The sequence below is a fragment of the Anabrus simplex genome, chromosome 4 (genome assembly GCF_040414725.1).
Source record: "Anabrus simplex isolate iqAnaSimp1 chromosome 4, ASM4041472v1, whole genome shotgun sequence".
In the NCBI taxonomy this organism is placed as follows: Eukaryota; Metazoa; Arthropoda; class Insecta; order Orthoptera; family Tettigoniidae; genus Anabrus; species Anabrus simplex.
The window spans coordinates 147,464,783-147,483,954 of NC_090268.1; the positions used below are offsets into that span (position 1 = coordinate 147,464,783).

The 19,172-nt window shown below is 37.5% G+C and overlaps 1 protein-coding gene across 9 annotated transcripts in view; it reads right to left on the reverse strand.

Moving 5' to 3' along the window:
• by (blistery) overlaps positions 1-19,172 on the reverse strand; it is a 1,249,231-nt gene that overhangs the window by 25,155 nt on the left and 1,204,904 nt on the right. For 8 of the 9 annotated variants that reach the window (XM_067145277.2, XM_067145276.2, XM_067145279.2 and 5 more), the window contains 3 exons: positions 13,950-14,454; positions 6,873-7,166; positions 279-478 (listed from right to left, as the gene is read on the reverse strand). In XM_067145277.2, coding sequence (XP_067001378.2) covers positions 279-478; positions 6,873-7,166; positions 13,950-14,454 — 999 coding nt within the window. The remainder of the gene's footprint in view (positions 1-278; positions 479-6,872; positions 7,167-13,949; positions 14,455-19,172) is intronic. The other variant, XM_067145280.2, reaches the window with a different exon arrangement.

Genomic DNA, 19,172 nt, shown 5'->3' on the forward strand with positions numbered 1-19,172 from the left:
ATAAATATGTAATATAAAATACATTTAAAGCACATATAAATGTTTGAAGATTATTGCTGATAAAAACTCATTCCAATGAATGAATAATGCCCATACTACATGCAATTTTATGAATCCGCTGCCCATTGGTGATTGTTCCTTTAAATTAACAACCACCTGAATATTTTTTAAATTAGCCAGTTGTAATGAAAAGGGGAAGAGATTATATTAGAATTAAAACTAATTTGTTATCAAATATGAAGGACAGATTTCAGTAGTGAAGGAGATCATAAACCTACCGCTGGGTAGTTGGACTCTTGGGAGGCAGCCCCGTCGTTGAAGCCATGTCGAATTGCTGTAAGCTGTTATTAACATATGGCGTTCGTGGATGCACAGGAAATGCTGGTGTCTGTGGTCGTGGACTGGTAGACCGTGGTGGACTTCCAGGATCGTCACTTATCGATGCTGTTCTCCAGGATGAAAAGCTGTCTTCCCTCATCTGTTGTAAAATATCAAAAGTTACAAATCTGTTCTATGAAAGAGGACTTGATTAGGAATCATATAACTGTACTTTTGAATCAGAGAGCAATAAAGGATTTTGAAAGGAGAAATGGTAGAATAAGGAAAAAACACAAGAAAGATCTAAATTACAGTATTTATTTTCCTACTTGTTCCCCCACCCAAACTGTGCAGCTATCACTGATGCAGAAGCATTTTTTTCTTTACAAATTCTATACAAATGAGAACAACAGTGAATTTCTCAAAAAACATTTAGGCAGATGCCATTTAAACTCGTACAAGAATGCCAAATTATAGAAAGAAATCGCAAGAAAATTTTGTGACAGATCCTTGTGTATCAAAGAACAGCCTAATTGCCTCTAAACCACTGACAAGTGTGTGATACTTTCCTTCAAAGTATGGGAAGCAAGGTAGAAAAGAGAAACTAAAAGCGAGGAAGAGAAGAGCCGTCTATGAGGCAGCATAATGTAAAGATGTGGAATTTGTTGTCTTTATTTTATATTTGCCCTTATATTTCTTTCTTTCTTTCTTTCTTTCTTTCTTTCTTTCTTTCTTTCTTTCTTTCTTTCTTTCTCCTGCTCCCTATGCCAATGCTGCCTGTCAACATACTCGTACTTAGTCCTTAGTTATCCCCTTTACATTTTGTAAATCTATGATAATTATAATTCTCAACACAAGACATGAAAGAATGTTCTTGAAGAAAAAGGCATACAATAGATATATGGAGGAAGTGGATGGGGGTCATTTTAAATTAAGACTAGTATAATGATGTAGAAAAAATAAGGTATTTGTTAGGATGAGAGCATGGGGCAAGAGTATCAGATAATGCAACTCACAAAGCAATCTCCCTCACATAGTAAGTCAGTTAAGTCAGGCAGTTAATCAATTTTTATATAATTCATTAGTGAATAATTTAAAAAATGGCAATATTTAAGAAAAGTTGATTAGTATGTTTTTAACTTCAGTGAGCACTTTCACACAAGACACAGCACAAATAATGTATTCCAATAGAAGCCTCCGACTTTGTTAAGCTGTTTAAATGTATTGAAACAATGTTTTATTAGACAAATGCATGGTACAGTATTCATAATGAATATGCTACATAAACATTATAACACTATCTAATCAAATGTAATTCTCGCAGCTGTCCTAACCAGATGAAAGGTTGAAATCATTAAACCGATCCCTCTTTCAACTTCTGATGCATTATTTAAAAGTAATATTGCTACTAACTTCTAGATGACAGTTGAGAATAAGTGACTTAAACATGGTGTAGACAAAGTTACCCGGTTTACAGTACCAGCTCCCATGTGGTATTAACAAAGAGCCTTGGAAAACAGCTAGCAGAAGACTTTGGAACTACTTGAAGAAAATAAGAAAATTATGTTTTTAAAAAAAATTAACAATCCTACAAAAACTACCAGCATTTAGTACAAAAATGAGGTGTCCTAACAGAAATCTGTTTAGCCATTTTCTCGCATTTCCATTAGGTAGACCTACTGGAAAACGGCTTATAAAATTAAACATATTACCGTGGAGGTTGCTCAGTTTTAAAACTATCTGAAACGTGCATGGATTCAGTACATATAAGTCAAATTGCTAACATACTTAACAATTTTTTTAAACTGAAATATATTGGAAAGAAAGAAAAGCTTTAAGTACACTAATAAAGTTACGTTATTATTCACCAAGGTTACTGAATATACCAAGCTCACTTTTATCTTTGTTATTTAATTTTATATATTAGATGTTAGAAGACACACACACATCATTCCATTAATCTGTCAATCAATATGGTAAGACATGCAGATAAAAGAAAGCATTGTTGAGTTGCTGGTTTTAAAACTTCCCTACCTAAGCACGGCAGCATTATTAATAGTCTTACCACAGTCTTGATAAGAGACATCAGCTCACCAAATTCTGTACGAACAACTAAAATAGCGCGAAACATTGTAACCGTTCACTTGACTCGGCATGCCAATTTCTTTGTGACCTAGGGTAATACAGAGTACAGAACATAACACTGACCACAATTTCCCTTAAGTACATACTTTAAATAGCTGCAATTGATTATGTAGTTTCGTTATACAGTTGAACCTCATTTATACGTTATTCACTTCTACATTTTTCGATTTAGGCACCGAACTTTGTCCAGTTATACATTCTTCTTGTTCTTCTTCTGCGCGAATCGGTCACTTAGATCCATGCGGAATCAATATTTGTTGAGCTTTCTTTGCTTTTCATTTTCATCGATTGTTGTAATTTCTATTCCTCCAACCAAGTAAGTCATGTTGGTTTCTTCTTGTCTTCCTCAAATCCCCTTGTGTGAACAATTTTTGTGATTACATTTCTATCTTGCAGATTTGGTGATACTAATTCAGTGAGGTCTTTCTCTACTTGCTTATACCATTTTGATCTCGTACATTTAATTTGCAAAAATTTGTGTATTTGATAAGAAAGTCTATTGTTATTCACTCTTTCCAAGTGGCTTATAAATTGAATTTGTCACAGTCTTATTGTATCTGTAAGTTTAAATATTTTTAAGTATATTTCTGAGTTGGGTTTGGGGTCATGTATTCCATTTGTAATTCTTGGCCCTAAGATTTTTCGCATTACCCTTTCTTTAATCTCTAATTGTTCCTTTAAATGTTTATGAAGTAACTTGAGGATTTCTGAAGCATAAAGAGCTTCAGGCTTGATCACCGTTAAGTAATGACAAATTATACCTGTTCCAGGACAGTTTTTCGTTTATACATTTTCTCATTATTTTCTCATTATTACGTCACATTTGTCTGGTCCCCATGAAGAAATCATATTCATTTACTAGTCATTTATACGTTATACAGTACTGAGAATATGAGAGTCATAGAGAGAAAATTGACAACATCTAATAAGCGGTCTCTTTGGAGATAACCTTTTTGAGACTACCTATGGATAAGAGGTCTGCCACCAACAATGCGTTAAGCGAATAGATGCTCATGTTCTTTGTACTTACGGAACGCACTGTCACTGCTCATGTGTACATAACTAAATAGTATATGATTGTGTGGAGAAATCAAAGAAGTAAAGAAAAATTGACCATATTTTTAAACCAGTGTAAAGCACCAGTACTCTACCTGTACTGTACTTTAATTACTGTAGTGTGTGTTTCATTTATTGCTCTCTTATACAGTAGTTTGAGCAATAATGTAATAATGCAGTTCCAGTACCATAAGAAAATTCACGTTTACGTTTTCTTATTTACACATCATTTTAGCTGCCTCTCTTTGAAAACATATAACTGAGGTTCATCTGTAATTAAACCATTATAATGATGATGATGATAACTTTGAAATTTTGAAAGACGTAAATTCTTTTTTTTTCACTTAGATCTACAACCCGATTCTCCTGAACACCAAAGGTGAAAGACTTGTAAATTTAAAGTTGTAAGGGTACAACAAGAACAAGAACTGACCAGGGGAAGTCAAGGAGGAAAGATGAAGGAGATGAGCTTGGATTGCATAAGTGAAATTTGTGCCAAGTTCAGCTACTGCCATATTAATTTATACATCCACTGATATAGTGTCTCGAGACGTGATCATTACTTTAAGAACAAGTATCAATCATAAACATTGCACTTCTGCCCATTCTACCCATTGCTATCTCTTTATGGGTGTAATGTTTTTTGCATTTGTCCATTTGTTCAATGCATTTAGTCTTTGCGAGCCAAGAATGTAGTTTTCAATAATATCTCCATATTATTCATGTCAGTGATATTAACAATCGAAATAGTAACAATAGCCCACCTGATGGCCACGATCATTAAGTCGTCAAGTCCATATGATATGACCATGTGGTTAGCAAGTTCGAGTCCTCATGGTGGCAAAAAATTCACCATTGTAATGTTGGCCAACAGGATAGGAGAGATGGTGGTATACAATTTATAATCACTAGATTGTGTGCCAAAAGCCTGGATTCCATACCAAACCTCTCCGCACGTTCATATGAAGTAAGGGCATGACGCTCTTGATGGCAATTTGTCCATCGGAGGGGGACATTTAGCCTTGAACAGACCCCATGGTGTTATTCAACAGAAGTAGGCTATGTGCCGACACCAGGTTTCACCCCCTCCCTACATCATCATCACCATCATCATCATATGCACAAATCGCCCATGGGCATCAAATAGAAAGACCTGTACCAGACAAAGTAATCATGTCCTCGGACACTCCCAGCACTAAAAGTCATTTTATGATAAATAAATAAATAAATAAATAAATAAATAAATAAATAAATAAATAAATAAATAGCCATAGTAATGATGGGCTGAATAGATCTAACAGTAGACCAATGGCCTTCTGAGCCCAAGTTGACAGGTTTGATATAGACTCAAGTCCGTTGGTATGCTCAAATACGACTACTAAACATGTCAGTAGATTTACCAGCTTGTTAAAGAAGTACAGGAAAATTGCTGACACCTTGGCATCTCTGAATACTGTAAAGGTAGTTAGTTGGACATACAACCAGTAACATTATTATGAATAATAATAATAATAATAATAATAATAATAATAATAATAATAATAATAATAATAATAATAATAATAATAATAATCATCATCCCTGGAAGTTTCCTATGACAGAGTTAATTTTTCACATGGATACTGACAATTTATTATTATTATTATTATGTATTGATTTAGCTGCCTCTGGATCCCAAGATAGCGGGTTCAAACCCGGCAGAGGTAGTCGGATTTTTGAAGGGCGGAAAAAGGTCCATCATTATTATTATTATTGTTATTATTATTATTATTATTATTATTATTATTATTATTATTATTATTAAGGGGCCCATAGACGTGCAAAATTATTGTGCAATATCAGGGTTTGTGCAATATAATTGATAGTGTGTATTTAATATTGAAGGGTTGTGCAATATATTGTACGAAATCAAAAGAGTTTGAAATATATTGCACAAATCACAAAATACTGTGTCGTGTGTTGGTAATATTGTGCAATATCGCGTCCTCCCGCCAGTTGGTATCAACAAGTGGGGGAGAACGTATCGTGATGGCAGACAAACAGGTAGTGAAAAAGTTTATTTTGGAGCTTATCGAAGCCTTCCAGCTCTATGGGACGTTAAGAGCAAAGATTACAATAATTGCGTTAAAAAAGGTGAACAGAACGAGGTGCTTATTAAGAAATATTGCGAAAAATATCCGAACGCCGACGAGCAAGAAGTTATTTTTTTTAAAGTCAGTTCTCTGCGTACAAACTTCCGGAAGGAAGTGAAGCGGCATCGTGATACAGAAAAGAGTGTTCACCAAACAAAACACCGGCATGGACTCACTATATATTGCCACGCATATTGTACGTCTATGACCGCTTTTGCACAATATATTGCACAACCAGCAATATTATATCCACACGATTCTATTTATTGCACAAACCTGATTGTTGTGCTATAATATTGCACGTCTATGGGCCCCTTTATTATAATTATTATAATAATTATTATGAAAAATATCCGAACGCCGACAAGCAAGAAGTTATTTTTTTTAAAAGTCAGTTCTCTGCGTACAAACTTCCGGAAGGAAGTGAAGCGGCATCGTGATACAGAAAAGAGTGTTCACCAAACAAAACACCGGCATGGACTCACTATATATTGCCACGCATATTGTACGTCTATGACCGCTTTTGCACAATATATTGCACAACCAGCAATATTATATCCACACGATTCTATTTATTGCACAAACCTGATTGTTGTGCTATAATATTGCACGTCTATGGGCCCCTTTATTATAATTATTATTATAATTATTATTATAATTATTTATGTATCGATTTTAATGTAGTCTATTAACAAAGATTCAAATTGCATTGTGAAGGTGGAATACATGATAAGGATTGCTAAAGTGATTCTTATAATGATACTGGCTTAAACAATGAAATTTGTTTTATTTAAAGTTAATTTTGTTGGATGAAAGCTGAGGGAGCCAGTGGAGAATTTCAACGTCAGTAACTATGAGCGAGTGCCAAGATTATTCATCACCTTTCAAACTTTGACTCAGCTGGCATTGAATCTATGAACTTGAGATAGTAAGTTGGACAATTTATTCTGAAACTCCGAGGTTGCTATTTTCTCTCGTAGAAAATCTTGAATTTGACATCTTCTACACAAGTAGCATTTACTGTTATAATCCTAGGAATATAACTCAGTTTGTATTCTTACTAACAGTAAGATTTTTGTGTGAATGAAATATCCTGAATATCTTGTTGATCAGCTCTGAAAAAGCAATCGTCAGTATCTATGTAAATCAATTTGAATTCCTGTTCGAATTTGATCAAATGGATGAGACAAGGATTAATGTTGTTAATGCAGAAGCTCTCACCTGCGGTTGCCATGCAGTGGAGACAGAACTGTTAGTGTTAGAGGCCGACGAAGCAGCCAAGGAGGCAATTAGATTCGCCAGGGCATCTTGATGTTGACCGTTACCCACCACTCGTCCTCTATTAGGACGCATCTCTCCGTCCACCATGGTGAGAAGACCAGAGTCAGGACTGGGTGACGACTGCTGCAAGTGATTGTGATGGACGTGTGAGGACTGTGTCATGACTTCGTGGTGACTCAGTGCCAAACCCAGGGGCTGGGCTGCAAGCATCTCCTGCGGTGATGCACCTGGACTCTAGGGCACACAAAAAAAAAGTCAAAAATAAAGTTAATACGTAGAACATTATCCAATTAAAATCAAGAACCTTCCACCTTTCAATGCATTTATTACATTGTCAAAAAATGACACCTGTTTACAAGAACATGTTTCGTCTCTTAATATGAAAAAATGAAAATTAAATAAATTTAAATGCCAATAAGAATACAAATTTTTGTTGTTTAAAAAGTGAAAAAAGTGAAAGGTTACTCCATAAACACACCACAATCCTCACTTTGAAGATTACACCAAAAAAAAACACCAACTTTGCAGCAAAATTACACCAATTTTGTGACATATTCTTGGGGTTAAATAAGAAAAAATATGCACCAATTTTGCACCAAGATTATGCCACAAATGCACCACAATGCTTGCTTTGAACAATACACCAAAAATACACCAAATTCGCAAGAAGATTATATCAATTTTATACTATATACATATATGCATTAATTTTGCAACTAAGTGGCAGAAAGGTTACTCCACAAATGTACCACAATGCTTCCTTCAAAAGATACACCAAAAATACACCAAAAATACACCAAAAATACACCAACTTTACACCAAGATTAAACCAACTTTGAAACATTATGTTGGGGTTAAATACAAAGAAAAATGCATAAATTTTGCATTAAAATGACACCAAGGTGATTCCACAAATGCACCCAAATCCTTGGTGTAACTTTGGAGCATTTTTGAATCAAATTTGGTTCACCAGTGGTGCTGAAAATAAAGAAGGTTGAAAGAAGAGCTTTGGCATATTTTAGGCACGAACTTGGTGCAGAAATTGTATGATTAATTTATTTCATTTCTGGTGTGACTATGGTATAAAATGTCACTTCTCTTGCACCAACTTTGTTGGTGTGAAAATGGTGTAAATTAACTTGAAAAAATATGTGGTGTAATTATGGTCCAGTTTTGGTGCATTTTTTATTGGAGTTAAATCAGTGCATCGACTGTTGCTTTTGCACCAAATTAGCACCAATGTTTGCACCGATAAAAATTATGCACCAATTTCACACCATTATTACACCAATTTTTGTTGCAAACTCCACCATGAGGCGCTGATAAACAGGTAAGTCTTGGTTATAAAATAACCTGCAAGTTCGCAGTTCTGGTCTAAATTAATTGGGTGGGTGAGGTGGGATGGGGTGGGGGATTACCGGGATTCAGGGGCCCGGAATCCTCACTTGTCCAGGGGCCCGAGAATCTTGTCACCAGGCCTGATCTGCTAAGTAATACATGAAAATGACCAGAGACACATTAATTACAACGTGGGTAATGAACTGATAAGGAGTCTCAAAAAAAAAAAAAAGTTATATGCCCGATGTTGTGTGACTGACCGTATACTGTTGGCTGGTAAATAATAAGTGGAAAGGAACTGAAGTAGTGGCTACTATATCAGGCAGGTCAGAGACATTACGCTGTTACCAAGTGTGCCATTTCACTGTTCTATAGTTGCTGTATTAGGAACAAAAATGGCGCTCTGGCTATTAACGGATCAGAATAAAAGCAATTAACAGCGGTACGAACTGAAGAGACAATAAATTCAACCGGCAATCGCAAGAATAACCACTTTTAGAAGGCGGTGCGAAAGAATGACGAGAGCGGATTATTTAAATCGATTATTGAAAAAAAAGTCTTCCATTAGAACAAATCTCAATTGAGCACGGCATCGAAGAAAGACGGAATCGCGTAAAGAAACCAACTATTTATCGGAGTCTTTAATCAACTGTTGGAGATAAGATCAAATCTACGATAACCCGCAAAACATCAGCTGTGATTGACATATACGTGAGATTAAAGACCAGCTGATAAGAAACGTCAAGTTGGAGCTGTACTACGTCACGGTTGGGCTCAGAACATTTTATTTGCCCGATACTGCACAACGTCAAGAGAGCTGAATTAAACGGAAAATAGAGTGCAATTCTAAAAGCACGTAAATTTCACACCGTTTCGGCGAGCAAGGCAGTTAGAATAAGACGATATTTAGAGTCTTATAGGCAAATTAGACGGACCAGAAAACAAATATATTTTTCACATTAGCACTACTAAGCAGATTACCATGTATAAATCAACTAATGCCTTGTGTTATTCTGTCCTTGACGCAATGAAGACCACCATGATGTTCTAAGAAGCTGAGGCAAAGACTACTCTGGCTATGGTGACGCTTGACGAGATGGATGATCCAGGAGGAAAGTAGTCAGCTGTGATGACGAGATGAACCCTATTACTTAAGCCGAACCATGGAGCGAGGCCTACCATCCCATGACGATCAACAGCGAGATGGAAGTCAAAATCCAATAAGCAAAGATAAGTCCCCATTTGAGTCGTGTCGTAAGTAGAAAACCTTATTCTTTTGGTTAATATATAATGTGCATTATGACATTGTGTGTGCGTAGTTAATATATGAGTGTGCTCACAAGGAGATAGGTATTCATCTGAAAATATCGTAAATCCCAGACATAGGCGTAAAAATACCAGTGAATGCCGTTCGTAAGTTTGTCAATATGGTAGTGGAGAAGTGATTGATATTTTTCCTTAATTCGTTGTCAGTGAAGTGTTAGAATATTAAGAGGAAGCTAATATTTATATGCGTGATGGCTTTAATAAGTAACATGCGTAAAGATTGTATTTAGGGAATATTACAATAAAATATAGTGGCACAATTTTAAGGTTACGATGTGCTGTTCTTTGATACTATGACAGTAATGATAATGATTTATATATGTGTAGGTTATAGCACATATGTTGCGCTTTTTGATGAAACGAGTGCTTTGAATATAAATGCTACGCGATAATGGTAGTGTTAAATGGTGAATGTAATTAGCATATGAGTTGCTAGTATATTTTGATGGTGATAGTTATTGTTATTTAGGAAGTTGGTCATAGTATTTCTTCGAGAGATGGTAGTATGTGTAGGTTGCACATGCTAAGTATAGGTATTGAAACGTACTGTTTCCGATTGCTATTTTATTCCCTAATATATATATAATACAGATTAGGAAACGATCTTAATGCCATCACTATAGAATTAATTGAGTAAGTAGGATCTTCAGAAGAGCCGAGAGGTCACTTACGTCAATATTTAGGCCTTCACTGACATATCTACGATTATTTTCATGTATTCTCACTTACGGCAATTCAACTTATGATTTTATGGGAGCAGTATAAGACATCACTGGTAACTTAGTCTTTCATATGTGGATTTTAGATGAAGATAGAGTCTTCCTATGTGTCAAGTTTTTCACCCATGGTATTATTCGTTGGAATATTAATTGAATACACTTGGTAATGTTATGTTAAGTCATATACGCACTTTAACTGAATTTTAACCATGAATTAAAATAATAATTGAATGATTTAGCCATATAAGCCTTACGATGGAATTAATTTGAGAATGCTTACGACTTAAAGTGGACTTAGATTTGCTTATATGGAGGCCAACTGGCATGAAATATGAAACGTTAGATAATTTGGAACCTCAAATAGAGAAAATCCCTAATGGTCAGACATTAATTTTCTCACACGATTTTTTTCTACTGTGCGTGGACATTGATGTGAAGTGTTTCAACCGAGTGATATGCATTTCTGTAATTGCATGTGAATTTAGGTTCAGACGATTGAATTTTGGTAATTTTTGAGAAGCAACTTAACTTAATATTGAAAGATTCCAGATCTTAATTAATTAATTAATTAATTAATTGATTGATTAATTATTGACCATTTTCTTTGCGTTTTTCTCATTTTCAATTGAAACCCAATTTGAACATTGTATATAGTAGGGATATAGCTTATTTTACTTGAATCTTTGGGATGCATCCAATCATTACAATCATTATAATAATTACAATTATTACAATTATCCAACTTTCACAATTATGTTGAATAATTTTACTTGATTATATAATTTATTTATTTTTCTTTTCATTTGATTCCCTCGGATATTACTTAATTATAATACAATTCTTTGACAGGCCAGGACTAGGATACAGATGAATGAGGCCTAATTTCATTTATTGTTAGAGGTTTTTCTAAACCCATTTTCTTCAAGGCAACATCATTACATTATTTAGATGCTGATTGCGTAGGAAACCAGCCATAATGTATAAATGATTTTTCAAGATAATCTACGTTTATTTCAACTCATACTTAGACCAATTTATGAATAAAAGCTGAGTAGTGAAAATATTAAATTCTTTCAATATCTACTAAGAATAAGTACTAGATATAAGCTTATAATGACTAATTTTGATTGCGATCATGATGATGACATGTACGGAATCCTTGACAAGCCATGATAATCTGATTTTTACGATAAAATGCGGAATCATACATATACGGTAACCGACTAATAGCGTGTTGAAGACGTTCATCTACGTAGGTTGGAATTTACCGTAAGCCATAGGTGTTCTTTCTCATGCGGAACTCACAACCCAGGAATGTTTGACAGATGAAATTATTATTAAGAGCTAGTCTGGAAACTCGTGTATCCCACCTGGACGCGGGTTGGTGCACAAGGTTAACTAGCAACGCATAGAAATGTCCGACTGAACACACCGTTTTTTAGTGCAAGGCAGTTTGTTCTCTACCGAGCTGCTGATGTTATCAATCAATCAATCAATCAATCAATTAATTAATCAATCAATCAATCAATCACCACTTATCTGCATTCAGGGTAGTTACCCAGGTGGCAGATTCCCTAACAGTTCTTTACCCAGTCTGTACTTAAATGATTTCAAAGAACTCGGAAATTTATCAAACATCCCCCTTGATAAATTATTCCTATCACTAATTCCTCTTCCAATAAATGAAAATTTGCCCCATTTGTTACCTTGAATTCCAACTTTATCTTCATTTTATGATCTTTTCTACTCTTAAAATCTCCACTCAAGCTTATTTGTCTACTAATGTCATTCCAAGTCATCTCTTCACTGACAACTCAAAATATTTAACTATATGACTTGAAACTTTAACAAAGTTTGCAAATATTTTATTTTAAATGTCTTTGTGTATAAGAGTGTATTTTAATTTATCTTACCAATCTATTAATGTAATTTTTGTATCGGATATATTGTATGATTTATTCTAGCTGATGATGTCCCTTAGGTGATGAAACATGTACTAGATTTAATAAATTATGTACCATATATATAAATATAATATTTAAGTTATTCTTAAATATTCACTACTTGATTTTATAGTCAATATGGGGTTTTATCAAAAATGAAGCTGTTACCCAAAGCTTGTTACATGTAACATTTTGCTAAGTCGAGCAGCTTGTCTCCTTAATTCCAAGTCTTCCCAGCCCAACATTTGTAAAATTTTTGTAACAATGATCTGTCGGAAATAACAAATCATGCAGCTTTCCTTTGGATCTCTTCCAGCTCTCGTATCAAGTAATCCTGGCGAGGATTCCATACACTAGAACCACACTCTAATTCACTTACATGCTTTCTTCTCTACATCCTTACTACAACCCCTAAATACCCTCATAACCATATGAAGAGATCTGTAGGCCTAACCCTTATTTACAATCTAGTTTATGTGATTACCCCAATATTGACCTTACAGTTAACCCCATGAGTTACTGTAATTACTGTAACACAGTAGGCCTAATTTAAATTGAGAGGACTTCTCCTCTTTGTGTAACTTACAACCTGACTTTTCACCCCGTTAACCATCATATCATTGCTTGCTGTCCATCTCACAACTTTGTTGAGATCTTTTTGCAGTCTTTCACAATCCTGTAACTTATTTATTACTGCATACAGTATAACATCGTCCGCAAAGATCTGTGATTCCAGTTCCTTTCTCTTATCATAGCAAAACAAATTATGAAGGTACTACGAACTTCAGGAAAGACTGCTGATTTCAACGGTATAATTGTTTCCGTACAAACTACTTTCAATAATTACTAAATATAAAAACCTGAATAAGTACATTTAGATCTCAAAAAATCGTCTATTAATATTTGCAGCAAGCGAGGACCGTTTCGCTTTTAAAATTCTGCCTGCAGAGAAAATGTAAGTCCTTCTGAATTAATTTTTCTGTCTGAAACATTTCTTTTAGCCTTCTCGAGAAGTGATCGTATAAATGTTACCGACGTCATTCGGGTCGGGTGACAGCGAATGAATGAGGTCGGAAAGACCGGCTTCAACTTGCCTCTCGATCATTTGTCGCTTCCCCGTTCCCATATTTAACGACAGCGCAGTTTTCCTCACCCACCTGATTATGTGGCAGCTATTTTAGCTAACCTACAGCGCTTGAAGTGAACTCGCGCTCAGGATAGCTTCTGGGCGATTTCCGACAAAAGAGTAGCGTTTCAAAAATGTTGCAATGTTTGGGCTGGGAAGACTTGGGAGAAAGGAGACGAGCTGCTCGACTAAGTGGTATGTTCCGAACTGTCAGTGGAGAGATGGCGTAGGAGGACATCAGTAGACGAGTAAGTTTGAATGGTGTCTTTAAAAGTAGGAAATATCACAATATGAAGATAAAGTTGGAATTCAAGAGGACAAATTGTGGTAAATATTCGTTTATAGGAAGGGGAGTTAGGGATTGGAATAACTTACCAAGGGAGATGTTCAATGAATTTCCAATTTCTTTGCAATGATTTAAGAAAGGCTAGGAAAACAACAGATAGGGAATCTGCCACTTGGGCGACTGCCCTAAATGCAGATCAGTAGTGACTGCGTTGAGTTGAAGACCACTAGGAAACCAACCTAGTAACAATCTACAGGGCAGCATGTCTTAGAACCATACCTGTGACTCGCTCAGCTTCCTGTTCTGTTCGTGAGCTCTCTTGACAGCTACGAAGGGTCGTTCTCTATCCGAGGGTGATTCCACCTTCTGCCGCCCCAGAGGACTGCCGCCATTGGTGGCACTCGTGGCATAAGGTGATGATGTCGTCTGCTGCACTGTCTGCGATGAGTAGAAGCGTCGCGAAGATGTTCGATGTGGCAAAAGGGGTGAGGCTGGAGCCGATCCCACGCTGTTCAGTTTGTGGGTAGGTGATGTGGCGGTGTTGATGTGGAGTGGGGTTGAGAAATCCTCGTCATCGTCGTCCGCGAAGTGGGTGGTGTCGCTGGTGTAGCCGTCGGCGCGGTGGCTTGCGGAATGCGAGTGCTGCTGGACCGAGCGTAGTTCTGATAGGAGTCGCGTCTCGTGAGGGTAGCGCTCGGACCGCAACTGGACCTCGCGCCTCTCCCGTAATTTCTGCTGTTGACGCTGCAACCATGTTAGACTGCCACTATTGCCAATCACCGTTCTGAAATAGAGCAACAAACAAAACATTAGGTCTCCGCAAGGTGCTAAGTCTCAATTGTCTACAAAGTAATTTTAAGTAATATCACTTGACTAAATACGGGGTAATATAAGTGTTAGTTGTTTAATATCCCTTCAATTGCCATAGATTTTAAGGAATTCCAGAGATTCGGACACCAGTCCCGCAGAAGTCCTTTAACTTGCTGGAAGTCAACGTCATGGAGTTCGCTCTTAAATTACATGGGGACGGAAGAACAAATAACTGACTCCTTCACCGAGATCAGAATTTGACTACGTAGTCAGTATTATTTATTTACCATATGGCTTTAATGCCCGGAGTGTGCGAGGACAGTTTGGCTCTCCTGATGGGCCCATGGAACTAGGGAAGGGCTTACAGACACGTATGAGTGCGAAATGAAAATGAGGTAGAGGAAGGGTGAAAGCGGTGTCGACACATAACCTATTCCCGTCGAATAATACCAAGGGTCTGCTCAAGGCTTTAATTTTCCATACGAATGACGAATCGCCATCAACAGCGTCATATGCCCTCACTCCGTATGAACACTACGGAGAGGTTTGGAATTATTTGAGTTCAGGTTTCTGGCACGCAATCTTGTGATAAGAAATTGCATACCACCTGTAGTGCGAAAAAAAAGGAAAGCTGACGCAGTGACTAATGGGCAAGATGGCCGATACACACTGGTTTGATGGGACTAACTCTGAGGTGCTAGTGCAGGGGCTAGGCTAAGAGTGCATGTTTAACCTCACATGACGTCATAACCTAACATTCGCTACGTGTGGAAGTTTAACCTTACAGGCTCAGGCTCGACTGTAGGCTTAAACTCACAAGGGTGCTAACCTCATAGACCCGAGTTCGACGCCCTGGCTAACCGCGTAAGAGTATAAGCTTAACGTTACAGGCTTAGGTTCGATCCTAGGCCTAACAGCCATACTAGGCAAGATGGCTGCTATACATTGCTCTTACAGGCCCATTCCTGAAGAGCTACTTCAGGGGCTTACAACTTATAACTTAGGACCTATTAGTCTTATCGGTCTAACTTTGGAGGGAACTGACGGAAGGGCTACTGGGCAAGATGGCTGACATAAAATGCTCGTGTGCTCGAATGGAACCGAATCCACCAGTGTCCTGATTTCCATTCGTTTTCGCCTCACTGGTTAATGCTGACTGTCACCAGTATTCCGAGGTACCTTACCATCCAAATTCTGCAAACCGCTATGGTGAAATAAACGCCCGAACGCACAATGTGAAGGACAGCGTGAACACTTAGGCACGCTCGCAGAATTAATTCTCGTAACCTTTCAACCGGACGACCTCTATCGTTACTCATCCGTTTCACTTACCTTGAGCAGTATGAAGTGTTTATTGCAATTGCATGAAGGGAAATCTAATAAATGTGATAGCACTTTAGTCGGTTTGGTTTTGTTTCCTCGGAATGGAAACGGGAGACAAGCTATTTACACCCAGGCGGCCACGCCTTGATTCAGTGGACCTGCAGTATCTCCAATCAGAGTCGCTTCTAACCACCATGTGGCTAGCAGACCTAGACAACATGCATCCGGCCTGACAAGCAGGCCACCATTTATGAAACTCGTGAATTTTGTTGTTTCATGAGGAGCACTAAGATCAACAGCCTCGAGAGGGACTGCACAGTAATTTTAATAATTGCATGGCTTCACACTTGATTCCATTTAGACAGCCGGTGTATCAATTTCATCGTTCCGTCCTACTCTACCAGATGGCAGAAAAACGGAACTGTATTGGACGAACTATCGTTGAGTTTTAACACATCTTACCGGCTAAATACCGAGATATTTTACATACCGACATCGTACAACACAGAGAGTCCAATGAATTTTCTTCCGCCTTTCAAAAATCCGCTTATCCTTGCCAAGTGTCAACCCGTCTTCTTGGAATCTACCACCGGGAAAGAACTGTATAAGGAATGTTGTAACTAGTATCTCTTACAGCAAAATGCCTCGCTTCATTTTATTACCATACAAGCATTTCAATAAAAGTATGTTTCGGGGTCTAAGGGTTGTACACAACAAAAGTAATATTTGCCTATTTGTTTTTTCTAAGTTATGAAATTGACACTGAATTGACAACAGATTTTTTTCTTTATCTTTTTCTAGTTTTAAGTTACGCGCCACACCCTCACTGCAAAATGAAACTGCCCTGTTCTTGATGATCGGATTGCACCGTTGCTATCCGAAGGGACAGTCGAGTGTCGTAGACCTGTAATCCCTTTAGAGCAAGAAGTATCCAGCATTGTGTATTTCCCTGCTGTAGCACCGTTCAAATATGTTCCAATGAAATAAAATATAACAGCAGATGTACATTAAATTAATTAAAACCGAGCGAGTTGGCCGTGCGGTTAGGAGCGTGCAGCTGTGAGCTTGCAATCGGGTGATAGTGGGTTCGAACCCCCACTATCGGCAGCCCTGAATATACGTTTTCCGTGGTTTCCTATTTTCGCACCATACTTAAATTAAGGCCACGGGCGCTTCCTTCCCACAACTAACCCTTTCATATCCCATCGTCGCCATAAGACCTATCAAATTAAATATATCATTATTTGGTTCATTTGGTATCATGCTGAGAGTTGTCTATTCGATATGCTGTATACTGCGCCCTTGCTATATCATCATAAGATGTCAGTACAGTGAAACCTCGCTTTAGCGTTGAAAATTTGAACATTCTACAATATTATGCATATTTTAGGTTAAGAAATGTCTCATTTGTAAATTTTACATATATATTGATACGGTATCTTATATCAGTCCGACTCATTGGCTGAATGGTCAGCGCCAAGGCCTTCGGTTCAGAGTGTTCCGGTTTCAATTCCCGGCCGGGTCGAGGATTTTAATCTTATCTGATTAATTCTTCCGGCCCGGGGACTGGGTGTTTGTTCCAACACTTTCCTCTTCATATTCACACAACACACTACACTACCAACCAGCACAGAAACACGCAATAGTGACTACATCCCACCGTATAGGGTTGGCGTCGGAAGGGCATCCAGCCGTAAAACAGGGCCAAATCCACATACATACATACATACATACATACATACATACATACATACATACATACATACATACATACATACATACATACATACATACATACATACATACATACATACATACATATATATATATATGTGTGTGACACAGTTCGCACCCGAGACCCCACAGGTGTGGGAAAAGCGGTAGAAAAGAATAATAATAATAAGAAGAAGAAGAAGAAGAAGAAGAAGACTGATATCTTATAACAAGTTATACTATATGCTTATGTTAAACAACAACAACTTAACAGAGTAGTATCGGATGTTTTAATTAACATTTATATTTAGCTTAATTTTAATGCTCAACTGGCTAATTTTTAGAGCCCGCCTGGAGGCCATGATCGTTAAGGCGTCAAATCGATATGGTCTGACACTGCGGTTAGTCGATTTGAGTCCCACTGGTCGGAGAAATCGGTTAGGAGAGGTAATGGTATACAATATTTTTTCTAATCACTCCATTGCGTGCGAAAAGCCTGGATTTAATTCCAAACTTATTCACAATGTTCATATGGTGTGAAGGCTGATCGTCCTTAAGCATCGAGCAAACCCCTTGGTGCTATTCGACAGGAGTAGGCTTTGTACTGGCAGTGGGTTTCACCCTCCCTCTTCCATCTCGTCATCCATTTCATCTCATAAACTCCTCTGATGAGGTTAACGTCAGGAAGGGCATCCGGTCGTAAGAACTCGCTACAGCCGTGCGCGTAGAGGCGCGCGGCTGTGAGCTTGCATCCGGGAGATAGTAGGTTCGAATCCCACTATCGGCAGCCCTGAAAATGGTTTTCCGTGGTTTCCCATTTTCACACCAGGCAAATGCTGGGGCTGTACCTTAATTAAGGCCACGGCCGCTTCCTTCCAACTCCTAAGCCTTTCCTATCCCATCGTCGTCATAAGACCTATCTGTGTCGGTGCGACGTAAAGCCCCTAGCAAAAAAAAAAAAAAAAAAAGAACTCGCTACAAAGATCCATCTCACTTCATACCCGAGAAGGGTTGGACATACATTTTATAGCCTATTTTAAAGAATGTAAATACATTTTGTCTGCTTATTTTGCAGTTTATTGGTGCTAACGTCCGATTTCTCTACTTAAAACTAGGCGGGCCGACTCCGGGTAATTATTGGGGGGCGGGGAGGGGCCGCATGATTAACATGAACACAGGCATGTGAAATAAAGAACAACTATTAATGCAAACATTCCTATATAATAATAATATTCACAAACAGAAAAAATAGAACAATAAGAGAGCTTGTTTCTCAAAGACATTTTTGAACGAATCTTATGCACGGAGTTTTCAATAATATTCAAAAGTAAACAGAAAAAATAGAATTTGATACATACATACTTACAGTAAATATTTTGAAGTAATGTTTTACGTACGAAGCCATAAAAAATAATCACAAGTAAAAATATTAGAACTTGCTTCATAAATACATTTACTCCAGATTTAACGCCTTAGCAGCCCTCGAAGACTACCGACTTCACGTTTTAAAGGGTCTTAACATCTAGGAGGAGAATTTTAGGGAGCAAAATGGCACTCCGCCCCTTAAGATCATTTTGAGGGGGGAGGGGCAGAAACGCTTTGCCACTGGTTATGTGCTGAAGCGAATACTTATGTGGTGCTGCGTTTCGAGGCTTC